The sequence below is a fragment of the Schistocerca piceifrons genome, chromosome 4, assembly GCF_021461385.2.
Source record: "Schistocerca piceifrons isolate TAMUIC-IGC-003096 chromosome 4, iqSchPice1.1, whole genome shotgun sequence".
NCBI classification, from domain to species: domain Eukaryota; kingdom Metazoa; phylum Arthropoda; class Insecta; order Orthoptera; family Acrididae; genus Schistocerca; species Schistocerca piceifrons.
The window spans coordinates 757619718-757634354 of NC_060141.1; the positions used below are offsets into that span (position 1 = coordinate 757619718).

General features: G+C 46.0%; 1 protein-coding gene across 1 annotated transcript in view; it reads left to right on the forward strand.

Moving 5' to 3' along the window:
- The first annotated feature begins 2844 nt into the window (after window positions 1–2844).
- LOC124796152 (transcriptional regulatory protein AlgP-like) overlaps window positions 2845–14637 on the forward strand; it is a 77638-nt gene continuing 65845 nt past the window's right edge. The window contains exon 1 of the mRNA XM_047260243.1: window positions 2845–3117. Within this exon, the coding sequence (XP_047116199.1) occupies window positions 2845–3117 (273 nt within the window). The remainder of the gene's footprint in view (window positions 3118–14637) is intronic.

Here is a 14637-nt window from a genome sequence, read left to right on the forward strand (position 1 = left end):
AAAAATTAAGATGCATCTTATAGCCCATAGTGTCCATAGTGTCTTATAGACCGTAAAACACCGTAGCAAATGTACCCCTGACTCTGATTGCCCCGCTCCCGGCAGTACAAATAGGCAAAAGAAAACGTCCATAAGGTCCGCACACACAATTGCGTGGTGACACATCAGACACTTAGTCTTACTGGAGCTCCGCGGGCAACACTACTGAAATCTGGTTTCGCAGCACAGAGCGGATTAGCTTGTTGAAAGGGGCCAAGATTAGTTACCGTTAGTTACACAAGAATACACAACTCCATTCCTCGAAAACCAATGTTCAGTTTTCTCTCTAAAACAACAAGGATCAATTCACGCCTGAGGGCCCAAGTAACTGCTCAGTAATAAAGTTTAAATAATTCCTTTTAAAACACAAGGATTTAGAGAAACGGCTGAAGGCCTTACTTAAATAAAATTAAAATATCTTCTCGGCTAAAGGCCCAAATAATATTTCAGATCAGGAAAGGAAATTCTTAAAAGGCAAGCATTTACAAATTTCGGCTAAAAGCCATACTAAGGGAAGTTTAAATTATTTCCTTGACTGAAAGCGATATTTCAACATAATAAAAGAGAACCTTTAAAGACAAGCATTTACACAGTACAACAGAAAACCATCTTAACAAAACTTGAAATATCTTGACAGGTGAAGGCCCAAACGGCCGGCCAGAGTGGCCGAGCTATTCTAGGCGCTTAAGTCCGGAATCGCGCGACTGCTACGGTCGCAGGCTCGAATCCTGCCTCGGGCATGGATGTGTGTGATGTCCTTAGGTTCGTTAGGTTTAAGTAGTTCTAAGTTCTAGGGGACTGATGACCTCAGAAGTTAAGTCCCGTTGTGCTCAGAGCCATTTGAACCATTTTTGAAGGCCCAAACAATTATTCAAATAATTAAAGACAAACCTTAATATAAGCATTTACACAGTGCGGCTGAAGGCCATTTTAAGATTTCAAGATAGTTTAAGAGAAACCTTACGGACAGGAACTTACCCACTACGGGCTGAAAGCTACAGATTTTAAAACAAATGCGGCTGAAAGCCTAAATACAGAGCAAACAAGAATTTTAAATAAGACACTGCTGAAGGCCTAATCTTTAAATACATCACATACGGTTCGGCTCAAGGCCATATGCTGAGCATACCGGGTGATCAAAAAGTCAGTATAAATTTGAAAACTTAATAAACCACGAAATAATGTAGACAGAGAGGTAAAAATTGACACACATGCTTGGAATGACATGGGGTTTTATTAGAACTTTTTGATCACCCGGTAGAACAGACAAAATTAATACATGGCTGAAGGCCTGGCACAGTACTTGCGTCAAGAGAAAATCACAATCACAAACAGCAGAATAGTGGTGCTTAGAAGCGTTCCAAGGTTCGGCCTGGGGAGGAAACTCTACAACAGTTTAGGTGAGACAGGCAGGCAAGCGTAACACTAAATGATCGGGTGGCAGTGCGACCTAAGGACGGCTGACGAACCAACCAACAACCTAATCAATTCCCGTCCGCCTAACCAATGGCACGACAGCCAAAAATATCAGCGGGGACGAAGATTGCAGCAGCACCACGTCTTGATAATTAGCATCTAAACACAATCAAGGCACAATAACCACGCAGAGGAAGAAAAAGGGAGAATAACATCAAATTGTCGAACTACACACCGTGCCTGACAGAATCAACACGGCTAGTAAAACACACTACCAGAAAACTACACTAACGACCAGGGCAGGTAAACGGAACGCTAACGGCCACAAGGCAGAAGATACTGCTGGTACACTTCACTAATAAGTTACGATCATTTCAATAGTTAAACACCATACAGAAAGACGGCTGCAAAATTTGTCGACTCCAGCACACTATACGTTGCTGCTTGCAGGAATGTCCCAGGAAGCAACAACCGGCAATGAACGAAGAGATGTCACGGCAGTTGAGGTTTCGTAACAGATTAACTGATTACTCAACTCCAGTATGCAGGTTCGGTGGGCGACGAACTTTGCAGCTCTCGCAGCTAGTGCCTCACAACTCCGACCGCGCGTGCACGCCGCCAACGGCCCCGGCCCGACCTGACGCCGCAGACACTTCCTCGCTGCTCAGTCGCAATCGACCGAATGGCTACTCCAGTACGCAGACAGCATTCATCCGCTTGGGAGAAATCACAGAAGCTACACACAGTTCCACGTAAACACTTGCGCCAAGAACTCTTGACAATCCTAAAACCAGTCATCGTGGAACAACAAGGAGAAATGACAAGTCACACACACACAGAGTGTTTCCATAAGCGATCGGTGACCAAATACACGTCGTCCGATGAGACGACCGACCGAACGACCAACCAAGGTCGTCCCCACTCAAGTTACGAGTGTCGGCTACGGGCGAGTCTTGGCTGTCCGGAACTTAACAGCAGCTCCAACCTGACTCAAGTCGATGACTGTTCGGAACTCGGAGACTGGCGCTCCGGGCACACTGTTTCGGACCCACCCATGCAAACTCTTGCCCATCGGCGACGACTTCTCTGCACGAGGAAGGAACCGACCCACGTCCGGAAAGATGACCAACTGACGAGGCTCAGAAACGGCCAAAACACCAAATACACGTCGCCCAATGAGACGACCAACCGGCGGTCGTTCCCGCTCTAATCTCCTTCCGCACAGTTCGCTTGCAGAAGCGGAAGTGTTAAGACGTGCTACGCGGTCGCTCTTCCGTGTGACGCTTGTGTTTACCTACTAGTGCACGCGCGTAACAGCTTTCGTTTGGTACGGTTTTCTGTTAGGCACATTAACACCTGACATTACTATCGGTGACGGCAAGCCCCGCCATGTATGGTGGGGTGTATGGAGAAGGGGGTGGTGACTTCGACGCCCCTATGGGACAACATCAACAACAGCCACCTGCCCAGCGGCTACATCCAGATGCAGCATCCTTACCAGCTCCTCCAGGAACTACATTGGACAACACGACGGCTGAGATCAGCCACTCGTTAGCAGTTGTTCGGGGAGAATCTAGAATACAGCCGGCAGAAGAGCATATGGATTTATCGGAACAGGATTCCTCCAGCTTCTCCGCTACGAGAAACAACCGACAAAGTGAGGTCAGTCTGGATTTAAGAAATTCCAAAACCTTCATAGCAGACGCTAATCAGCTCTTACCTGTAACTGACGCTTCAAATGTAGCTGACCCCTCTGTAGCAACTGCTTCTGGGCTCACTCCTAACCAACACGCTGCAACTAACACCCCTCCTGTGGGACCTGCACCTACTCCGAGGTCCCTCAACTTTTACAAACGTACAGATAGGGGACCATTCGTAGTTTATATGGAATGTTTGGACAAAAACTTAGGCCGCTTGCACCCTATGGCACTAGGGAAATTATTGCATATTTCCTTGCCAGAAGTGAAGAATTCTATCCTTAACATCTCTTCAGCAGGAAAAACAAAAGTTAAGGTGGAACTGAAAACCCCAGACAAGGCTAATTTCCTAGTTACCAGTGAGGTATTAAAGTCAAAAAATATAGAAGTTTACATTCCTTCCTTTGTTGTCCATAAGCTGGGAGTAATCAGGAAAGTAGACACCAACCTTGAAGAAGCGGAGATTTTGGAAGTTGTACAATCTCCCTTCCCTGTTGTAGGCGTTCGGAGGTTTACGAAGAGATATGGTAAAGACCAAATCGTTAAATTGCAGACCTGTTTGTTAACCTTCGACTCTCAAACCTTACCGGAAGCCGTGTCTATTCACGGAACAAGGTGTCCCGTAGACCTTTATGTACCAACTGTCAGGCAGTGCTTTAATTGTCTTCGTTACGGGCACATCAGCAAACAATGTCGATCTCAGATGAGATGCATTAAATGTAGTGGTCCACATAATGTTGAATCCTGTGTCTCACCTATCACTATTTGCGCTCATTGCGGGGGACAACACGCATCCACGGACCATTCCTGCCCGAAATACCATATACGGCGACGAGCTCAATAACGTTCAATAACATTGACTTCAGGGATGCGCTGTCTATTGCTCGTATGCCAACCTATGCATCCGTCACCGGGGTTCAACAACATCACTTGCCGGCCCCGATCATTCCTGCTCCAACAAATTTGAGCTCTCCGGACTTTCAAAGCCCACAACTCTTCCCGCCGGGAAGCCATGGATAACCTGTTTTTGCTTAATATGGATATCACGTCAACCTTTCAAACGAAAGAGACAGTAGTGGCAGCTTTTCTTGACGTTAAGGGTGCATATGATCACGTACAAATACCGATACTCTTGGACAATCTGGCAGGATTCGGAATTCCTTCACGGATGATCTACGGTATCAGTACCCTGATTACTCAAAGAACGATCTACGTTTCAGAGGTACCACGATCGGACCTTTTTATGTCTCCCAGGGCTTGCCGCAAGGTGCAATTTCAAGTCCTCTCCTGTATACTCTATATACGCACGACCTAGAACGCATACTTACTCACCCCACAAAAATCCTACAGTATGCTGATGATATATGTGTTTATTCTACTGCTGCTTCATATCTTCAGGCCAAAACGGCATTAACCACAACCATCGCACACATCGATGAGTGGCTCTCTAACAATGGGCTGGAGATCTCGGCTGAGAAATCAGCAGTCGTTCCCTTCTCCAAGTCGACGACAGCTCGCACTGAAGATCACATTACCTGTGGCAAGTACACCTTCCAAATAAAATCTCACGTTCGATTTCTGGGGATGATTTTTGACTCTCGGTTAAGCTGGGCGCCCCACATCCGATCCACCGTTACCAAGTGTGAAGAAGGTTTAAATGTAATCAGATCACTCACTCGTGTCTGGTGGGGAGCGCACCAGAGTGTTTTACTCACCATGTACCGAGGGATAATTCGATATTGATTAGACTATGGCTGTCAATTCTACCACACTGCGTCAAAGATTCATCTCTCCAAATTAGATACTCTTCAATATAGAGCCATTCGTACCTGTCTTGGAGCCATGCGATCGACGCCCACCAACGCCCTTTTAATAGAAGCAGGGGAGATGCCCTTGAGCATTAGGCGCCAAATGTTATCGGACAAATTCTACATTCAAGGCATGGCCATTATGGACAGTTCCGTCCATCAAAGTAGAGACTGCATTTATCGACTGTGGATTGCATCCCACAGAAGGAATAAAGTGCCAGCCGTTTGTGCCAGCTTTGACACTTGGTCACCTGTCATGCATTCTGTACGGCGTTCAGCGCATCTACCTGTTTTTGAATATGATCTTCAAACGCTCTGCTCTGAAATCCCAGTCCATTATTTAAGTACGACCTGGCTGGACAGTACTAATGTCAACTTTGGCTTCAATCGTCTCGTTCAAGCACAATGGCTGGGTTTTCTCTGTGTATATACTGATGGCTCCAAAATTCCGCATTTAGAGTGTACAGGATGCGCTTTTTTCTGCCCTCAGATCCACACCCGCAAAACCTTCAAACTGCCTACGAGCACTTCTATTTTTACGGCGGAGACAGTGGCAGTTTTGGAAGCACTTAAGTTTGTCTCTAGCACTTCCTTCCCCAAGATATTGATAGTATCTGACTCGCAAAGAGTTCTTAAAAACATTCAGTACAGTCGATGGAACAAAACGACCAACAGTTATATCTTGGATGTGATATCTGAATATATTCGCAGCACACGCACGGGCCGGACGATCCGTTTGTTGTGGGTACCTTCCCACTCTGGTATCGTCTATAATGATGAAGTCGATGCATTAGTCAAACAAGCGGCAACGTCAGGCACCGTCCTGGATCTGCAGCTTCCTTATACAGACTACTTACGTGCAGTCAAGGATCACGCAAGACAACAATGGCAGGACATGTGGAACGTTTCTCAACAGACAAAAGGCGGTTATTACGCAGTGCTACAACCTCGGATTCCTTCACAGCCGTGGTTCATGAGAACACATCTGGACTGATCCACGATTTCTCCCATCATAAGACTCCGCTTCAATCATGCCTCTTTCCCACAGCATCTACATCGGATCAACGTTTACAGTTCACCAGCATGTGAGTGTGACCCTGAGTCGGAAGCTGATGTCAACCACATCTTATTTATGTGGTCCAAATTTGACCGTGAACGGTTGGTCTTTTTGAAGATATTGCTGAGTATGGGCTACCATCTTCCTCAATCAGCTTCTTCTCTTTTGTGTACTAAAGACGTTCGTCTATATAAAGTGATCGTTAACTTCATCAAGAGTACTGGTCACAATCTGTAGGTTTTAATGGTGTACGTCAATTATAAATATGTCTTGCTGATGAAGATATTTCAGAATCGGTGTGAATTGTAAGCCAAGACACTTTTAATTATTTTTCAATTCAATTCAATTTTTAAAACATTAAGTACAAAACTGTAACACTTAAGCTTTTTATTCTTGTAAATATGCATTTCTGTATTTGTTTATTCAATTATGTGTACATTGTCACTGTGTTGCCGATGGCTAAATTGAGCACACACTCAAAGGCCAAATAAAAATCTAAAAAAAAAATTTTTTTTTAAATCTCCTTCCGTCGGACAGTTCATGTGTACGGCCAGCGGTCGGCAAATACTGGCTGCCCGCGCCTCACTGGCGCTCCGTCCCCCGACTGACTCCGACAGATGACGACCCGGTAAACATTAGCGGTCGCTCCAGAGATGGTACGACAGTGCCCTTATTGATAAGCGCTGCTGCTGCCACTGACGGGCAAGCAAACCAGCAGCCTAGTGAAGCCATTAAATCGAATTAAAAGAAAAACGAGGTGACAGAACCACAAAAACAAGATGACGAGCAATAAATGGACTGACCGCGAGCCGCGCAGGGCTCAACTATAACACACTGAAATCCAACATTATACTAGAGCTATTCTTTATATAAGGCAAAAGTACCTTAAAATATCACTCAAGCTGCTCACATGTGAGCCTCAATAAGCAATAAGCCCTAAACATACACCCACATCAAAAAACGTTTTACATCACCCCCGTTCCCAGAAGTCCTGAAGATAGACGTTGACTGTGGATATTGTATCAATGACACAGTCCCTTTGACTGTTCAGAGATATCACTAAACCCGCCCAAGTATGCAAACAACCATACACGAGCAGCGCCTATTAGATGGAGGGGTCCGACAGCCAATCAGGTCCAGTCATTCCACCAGGAAGCACACGGCTCGTGTTCTGTGTAGTACAACCACGCCTAGACAATCAATACCGCCGTTCGATCGCGTCTGGGTTGTTACTTTGTGCCAGAAAGGGCTCTCAATGAGGGAAGTGTTCAGGCGTCTCGGAGTGAACCAAAGCGATGTTGTTCGGACATGAAGGAGATACAGCGAGACAGGAACTGTCGCTCAGGCCGCCCAAGGGCTGCTACTGCAGTGGATGACCGCTACCTACGGATTATGGCCCGGAAGAACCCTGACAGCAACGCCACGATGTTGAATATTTCTTTTCGTGCCGCCACAGGACGTAGTGTTACGACTCAAACTGACGCGCAACTTCACTCCCGACGTCCATGGCGAGGTCCACGATACCATGCAGCGCAGTAGAGATGGACCCAACAACATGCCGAATGGACCGCTCAGTATTGGCATCACGTACTCTTCACCGACTAATGTCGCATATGCTTTCAACCAGACAATCGTCGAAGACGTGTTTGGAAGCAACCCAGACTGGCTGAACGCCTTAGACACACTATCCAGCGAGTGTAGCAAGGTGGAGGTTCCTTGATGTTTTCGGGTGGCATTATGCAAGGCCGACGTACAGCGCAGGTGGTCATGGAAGGCGTCGTAACGGCTGTACGATACGTGAATGCCATCCTCCGACTGACAGTGCAACCATATCGGCAGCATATTGGCGAGGCATTCGTCTTCATGGACGACAATTCGCGGTCCCATCGTGCACATCTTGTGAATGACTTCCTTCAGGATAACGACATCGCTCGTCTAGAGTGGTCAGCATGTTCTCCAGACATGAATCCTAACGACAATGCCTGGGATAGATTGAAAAGGGCTGTTTATGGACGACGTGACCCATCAACCACTCTGAGCGGCTGGTCGCGGCGGAGGTTCGAGTCCTCCCTCGGGCATGGGTGTGTGTGTTTGTCCTTAGGATAATTTAGGTTAAGTAGTGTGTAAGCTTAGGGACTGATGACCTTAGCAGTTAAGTCCCATAAGATTTCACACACATTTGAACATTTGAACCACTCTGAGGGACGTACGCCAAATCGCCGTTGAGGAATGGGACAATCTTGACCAACAGTGCCTTGATGAAATTGTGGATAGTAGTGGATAGTATGCCACGACGAATACAGGCATGCATCAATACAAGAGGACGTACTACTGGGTATTAGAGTTACCGGTGTGTCCAGCAATCTGGACCACCACCTCTGAAGGTCTCGCTGTATGGTGGTACAACATGCAATGTGGGGTTTTCATGAGTAGTAAAAAGGGCGGGAATGATGTTTATGTTGATCTGTATTCCAGTTTTCTGTACAGGTTCCGGAACTCTCGGAACCGGGGTGATGCAAAACTTTTTTTGAGGTTTGTATTTGTAAATGTATCTGGGTACAAACCCCTCATAACAACATAGAGATCACTCTCTTTCTCACACAACCGGCAAGTTACCATTCAGTCAGAAGTTGTCACTAAGCATTGAGTAAGAGTATAGCAATGTATAATACCATGCTTTCCTAACGGCAGCAATTTTCACCTACAAGTCTGCGAAAGATGACCATCAGAAAAGGCGAAAAGAAGTTAACAAACCTGCAGGTAAGGACACGTGCGACAAATCAACGGCTGTGTGATAAAGACGGCAACCATCCCTAATCCAGCCCGGGCGCTCTAACGCGCATCTTGCCGGTGGGCCGGCCAGCTTGTGGATGGATTTTATGGCAGTTTTCCATCTGTAAGCCGTGCACGGCCCGTATTCATGCCATTTATTGTATGTCATCTTCTATTACAGTATTGCCGCCTCGTTTTCAAATTCCATTTACTGGCGTCACTAACCTCCTGCCTTACTTGCCCGTGAGCGGCAGCAGCAGCGTGTATCGATAAGTGCACTGTCGTACCATCTCTGGAGGGACCGATAGTATTTCCGCGACGTCGTGTGTCGCAGTCAGTTGGGGACGGACCAGCAGTGCAGTCGGGTCGCAGCAGCAGTGAAGTCGGGGACAGAGCGTCGGTGAGGTGCGGACAGTCAGTGCTCACCGACCGCTGGCGACACACATGAACTGTCCGACTGAGGGAGATTGGAGCGGGACGACCCTTGGTTGGTCGTTCGGTTGGTCGTCTCATCGGCCGACGTGTATTTGATCCTTTCACCGTTTCCGGGCCTGGGCAGTTGGTCGGTTGGCTTGGAGCAGCGACGAAATCTCCGCACGACGTCGTTTGGCCGAGCCTGATGGTGGCCACTATGCGGTGTTGGAGTGTGTGGTGCTGTTCCCATTGCTATGAGGTTCGTGGCTCACCGATCCTGGACATGAAAGTGGAGTTTTGACTTAACCTACCAGTAAGTCACGACTGCTCAAATTGTGTCGTTTTGAGTTCATTGTGAGCTGTTGGGATATTCCCAAGAGCAAAAACGTGTGTTTTCAAGTTGGAAAATTTTAGCCACCCCCTGGTAGAGTTTAACTGTACTTGGTTATTTGAAGTGAAAGTGAAGTGCACCAGCGGAGTCTTCTGCCTTGTGGCCGTTAACGTTCCGGTTACATGCCCTGTCCGTTTACGTAAATTCAGGCAGTGTATTTTCCTCATCGTTTTGTCGCTGTCCAGCATGATGTTTGACAGCTCAATGTTGGTTGTGTGCGCCAATACCTTCTACGTTGTTCCATTGAGTTCCTTGTTGTGTGGTGGTTGGGTAAAGCGGAGGTTTATCTTGTCAGTGGTTCCGATGACTGTCTGTCGGTTGGGTTGTCGTCGGATCGAATGTGGTTGGGCAGACGGCCTGTCTCACCTAAGTGAGCGTTAGTGTTTGAACTCCAGGCTGACCCTGGAAACTTCTGAGCCACCTTAGGTGTACTGCCTTTTCTTGTTTGTTCTTGTTGTTTGTACTTGTATGGTTTCTAGCCGATTTTTAGATTAAGGGTTTTTTTTCTCTTAAGGCGTCAGATGGTTTGGGCGTTCAACCTAATTTAAGAACTGTTTTACGTAAAGCTTTTGGCATTTTTAAAATTAATGTTATTGAGTCTTAGGTGTTGGGCGCTCAGCCGATTTAGAATTTAAGTTGTTTTGCTCTTAAAGTGTCAGACTCTTTGGGGCTTCAGCCTAATTAAGGAACTGTTTTAAGATAAGGCTTTGCCTTTTAAATTTCTGATTTTGTTTGAGCTTTAAGTTATTGGCTTACAGCCGTTTTTAAATTAAAGTGGTCTTGCCCTTAAGGCATGAGAGTGTACGGCGCATTCAGCCGCTAATTAAGTTCCAAAACTAAAGCTGTGTTTTTTTAAAAAAAATTCTTGCTCTTGTAATGTTTGGGCAAATAAAATGTTGTATGTTCGAGTGTAACTGACAGCCGCTTATTTTGGCCTCTTTCCACAACTTAACCTAGCTGTCCTGTCCTGCAGGTTTAGCAGAGCGTATCGCTCGGCATGGGCGAATGCGGGCTGGTTCCCCTTATTCCGCCTCAGTTATATTATGTCTGCAATTGCTGCACGAACACTGTCTCCACGTACGCGTACACATAATTACTCTTCCACGCAAACATTTGGGGTTACACTCGTCTGGTATGAGGTGTTCCCAAGGAGGGTCCACTGGGGGGGGGGGGGGGGGGGGCGACGAACAGCACAATAACCCTGGGTTCGATGTGGGGCGGCGGTGGGATGGATGGACTGCTGTGGCCTGTTGTAGGGTTGTGGACCACTGCAGGCTACGGCGGGACGAAGCCTATCTGTCGTTTCTAAGTTCCCGGTTCAATACGCAATACAATCCGTAATCCACTACTAGCTTCACAGCAAAGACAGGGGAGCAGTCACCACACCGCATGGCCCAGCATGTGCCTACCTGATTCGCCTTGCCTGGACTTGACTACAATCCACCGACTCCGACCTCCTATCTGTCTGCGACCCAGCTCACGTCACTGTTCGTGATCTAGTGGCTAGCGTTGCTGCCTCCGGATCACGGAGTCTTTGGCTCGATCCCCGCTGGATCGAGATTTTCTCCGCTTGGGAACAGAGTGTTTGTGTTGTCCCCAGCATTTCATCATCATTTGGAAAAGTGAGGAGTCTGGACAGTGACAAGATTGGGACTACGTACTGGCACTGATAACTGCGCAGTTGAGTGCCCCACAAAGTGGATATCATCACCACCTATGAAATATACTTCGCTTATTCATTCTATCATCAGTGGTCTAAAATCTAGATAAAATTATTTATCATGTCCATTATAATTATCCGGGCTGTTATGCCGTGGTCGGTTGATGAATTCTGAGGTGATTCCCAACGTTTCGTCTCCGACTGCGGGAGACATCTTCAAGGGGGTCCGTAGCTTGATGGAAGGTCCAACACACACACTGGCTCGCTACTGACTGCCGATAAATTCCGTGTCCGCGCGCCCCCCGCGCCGCGGCGTGACGTCACGTGTTTTGAAAACGTCAGTGCAATTGGCCGCTGTCCGTCGCCGTCGATCGCCGTTGCCATCACCCAGTAGTGGACGAGTGGTACACATCTTCTTTAACACATATTTTGACATAAGTTCTGTACTGATTCCTGGCAGATCATTCTGTTCTCAAACTATTTTCAAATGTATGGTTCTGTTCTTTTTATACTTAACGTCGATTTGAAGTCATGTTACATGTAGCGATATGTTTCTCTTTCCGTACCGGATGCACATACTACAAGTTGATAGGTCACATTATACGTTTCGCTTCAATTAAGCTACCCTGTTGCTCACTGCACATGCTGCATCTCTGACTGAATGATCATTGGAGCCGCAGAGGGTACATGAAGTGGGGTGTTGGAGTGGAGATGGAAAGACAGTGGTTAGGGTGGGAGCATTGTGTATGTATGTGTGTGTGTGTGTGTGTGTGTGTGTGTGTGTGTGTGTGTGTGTGTGTGTGATTTAGTGAGAATGTTGTCCTTATACTATTGCTTTTTTATAATTTATCATATTTTCATTTTTATTTGTGGCCTTCTGTATTAAATATTAATCCCGCACAGTGATCATTCCCTTTCTTTTGTTGTTACGCCATAAGCTTGACATCTCTGTTTTTGTCCCAATGCGGTGATGTTGGTGATTCTCTTATGTTAGATGTTCCTCATATCTATAGTAGGTACATTCATTCTTCACTACTTTTGTACGATTTTCGTCCCTTCTCTTACAATTTATTGCAGTCATTCCCATCTATTTAGACCTGGAGCTGTTACATGTTAATTCTTATATTCCTGAACTGTTTTATTATTCTGTCCTGTCACAAGTTTAAACTTCTTTTGTATTAGCTATTTGTCCTAAACGACCTATCAATTTTGTCTATTCAAAGATGTCTCTAATCTCCCGTGAGAGTTGCTTGTGGTAAGATATAGTGTGCCACTTTGTATTTCTGTTGAAGAACGAGTTTTCTGATACTAGGTATTACTGTTTTGTGTTGATATATCTGGATTGTTTTTAATTTTACTGTCTCCTGTTCGTACACTGACGGAAAAAATTGGAAAACCAAAAAATAACTGATGTAGAATAACGAAATTTTGGGAATAAATTTATCTATGCAACTCATTTAAGCTACTAACATAGCAAGCTCACAGGTTAATGTATACGCGAGATAAGCCATTGCAAATGTGAAATGCTGGTACGTTAATAACCGGTAAAACTGTCAGAATGTCGAAAGCAAGCATGCAAACTTGCATGCTTGAAAGCAAGTATGCCAACGTGCATGCATCGTGTTGCTGCAGGAGCCGGATGTCAGTTTGTGGGATGGAGTTCCACGTCTCTTGCGCTTGGTTCATCAATACAGTGACGGTTAATGCTGTTTGTGGATTAAGCTGGAGTTGTCGCCCCATGATGTTCCACATGTGCTCGACTGGAGACAGATCCGCTGACCGAGCAGGCGGAGGCAACATGTCGCCAGTCTGAAGAACATGTTGGGCTACAACAACGGATATAGGCGCGCACTAGCCTGTTGGACAATACCCTCTGGTCTGCTATTCATGAATGACAGCACGACAGGTTGAATCATCAGATTGAAGTACAATTTCACAGTCTGAGTACGGGCGATAACCATGTCATTCGAAATCGCACCCCAGATCATAACTCCAGGTGTAGGTCCAGTGTGCCTAGCACGCACACGGATTGGCTGCAGATCCTCAGCTGGCCTCCTCCATCCAACACACGGCCATTGCTGACACGGAGGCAGAACCAGCTTTCATCAGGAAATACAACAGACCTCCACCCCCTCTCCAATGAGCTCACGCTCGAGACAACGGAACTGACAAATGGCGGTAGTTTTTCAGTGATTCACTCCTGCAACTACCATCTATATGCCGACGACATCCAACTGTACATAAGTGCAAGCCCCAAGAACATTGCTGACGCAGTAGCGAGTATGAACGCAGATCTTTGCTCTGTTTCTCGATGGGCACAGAACCTAGGTCTGAAACTAAACCCCAAGAAATCCCAGGTCATACTTATATCTCATCCAAAGTTAATCAGCCGGTACTTTCGCGAAACAGACCCTCAAATACTCCTCAATGGTACCCAACTACCATACCGAAAACAGTAAAAGACCTTGGAATAATCTTGGATGAACACCTAAACTGGGAAGAACAAACAGTCACAGCTTGCCGGAAATCGCTCTCCTCCCTACATGAAATTCAAAAATTTAGAAAAATATTTCCAACCCATGTTAAACAAAAATTAGTCCAAACACTAGTCTTGCCTAATCTTTACTACTGTGATGTAGTTCAACACGGCACAAATATTGAAAATTCGAGATGCCTCGAGCTAGTGATGAATGCTTGCGTTAGATACGTATGCAATATACGGTTGTATGATCATATCAGTCCTTCATACTCCCAGCTAGGTTCGATACGCCCACATAAGGCACGCGATCTCCACACGATGTGCATACTTCATCGATTTCTTAGCCACTGGTGCCCCCAATACTTATCTTCTCACATTAAACACCTATCATCATTCCACAACCGCAATACCAGATCTGATACGTCTAGCATCTTGGCTGTACCTTTACATAACACAAAATCTTTCTCCGTGTCATTCTCCATCTCAGCCATACGACTATGGAACGCGCTCCCCTGTGATCTGCGTCTTATCCAGAACCACTCAACATTCAAGAGGGAACTCAAGACTTACATATTAGGGACGGTATAGCCACCATTGTTGTGCCCCTCTCATCTCTTTCTTTCCCCTCTCCATCATAGCTTCGAATTTTACCATTCTATTTCTCTTCCTCTAACCTATCTACCTCTTCTATATCTATTTCGCCCCATTCTATCGTCTTATGTCTCTGCTTGATGAGAATAACTCACAAGCTGCAAGAATATAACGGGAAAATTCCCAACTAGCAAAAGGATTGACATTCATAAAAGAAAAAAATGTTTACTTTCATGTTGTTGTTGTTGTGGTCTTCAGTCCTGAGACTGGTTTGATGCTACTCTATCCTGTGCAAGCTTCTTCATCTCCCAGT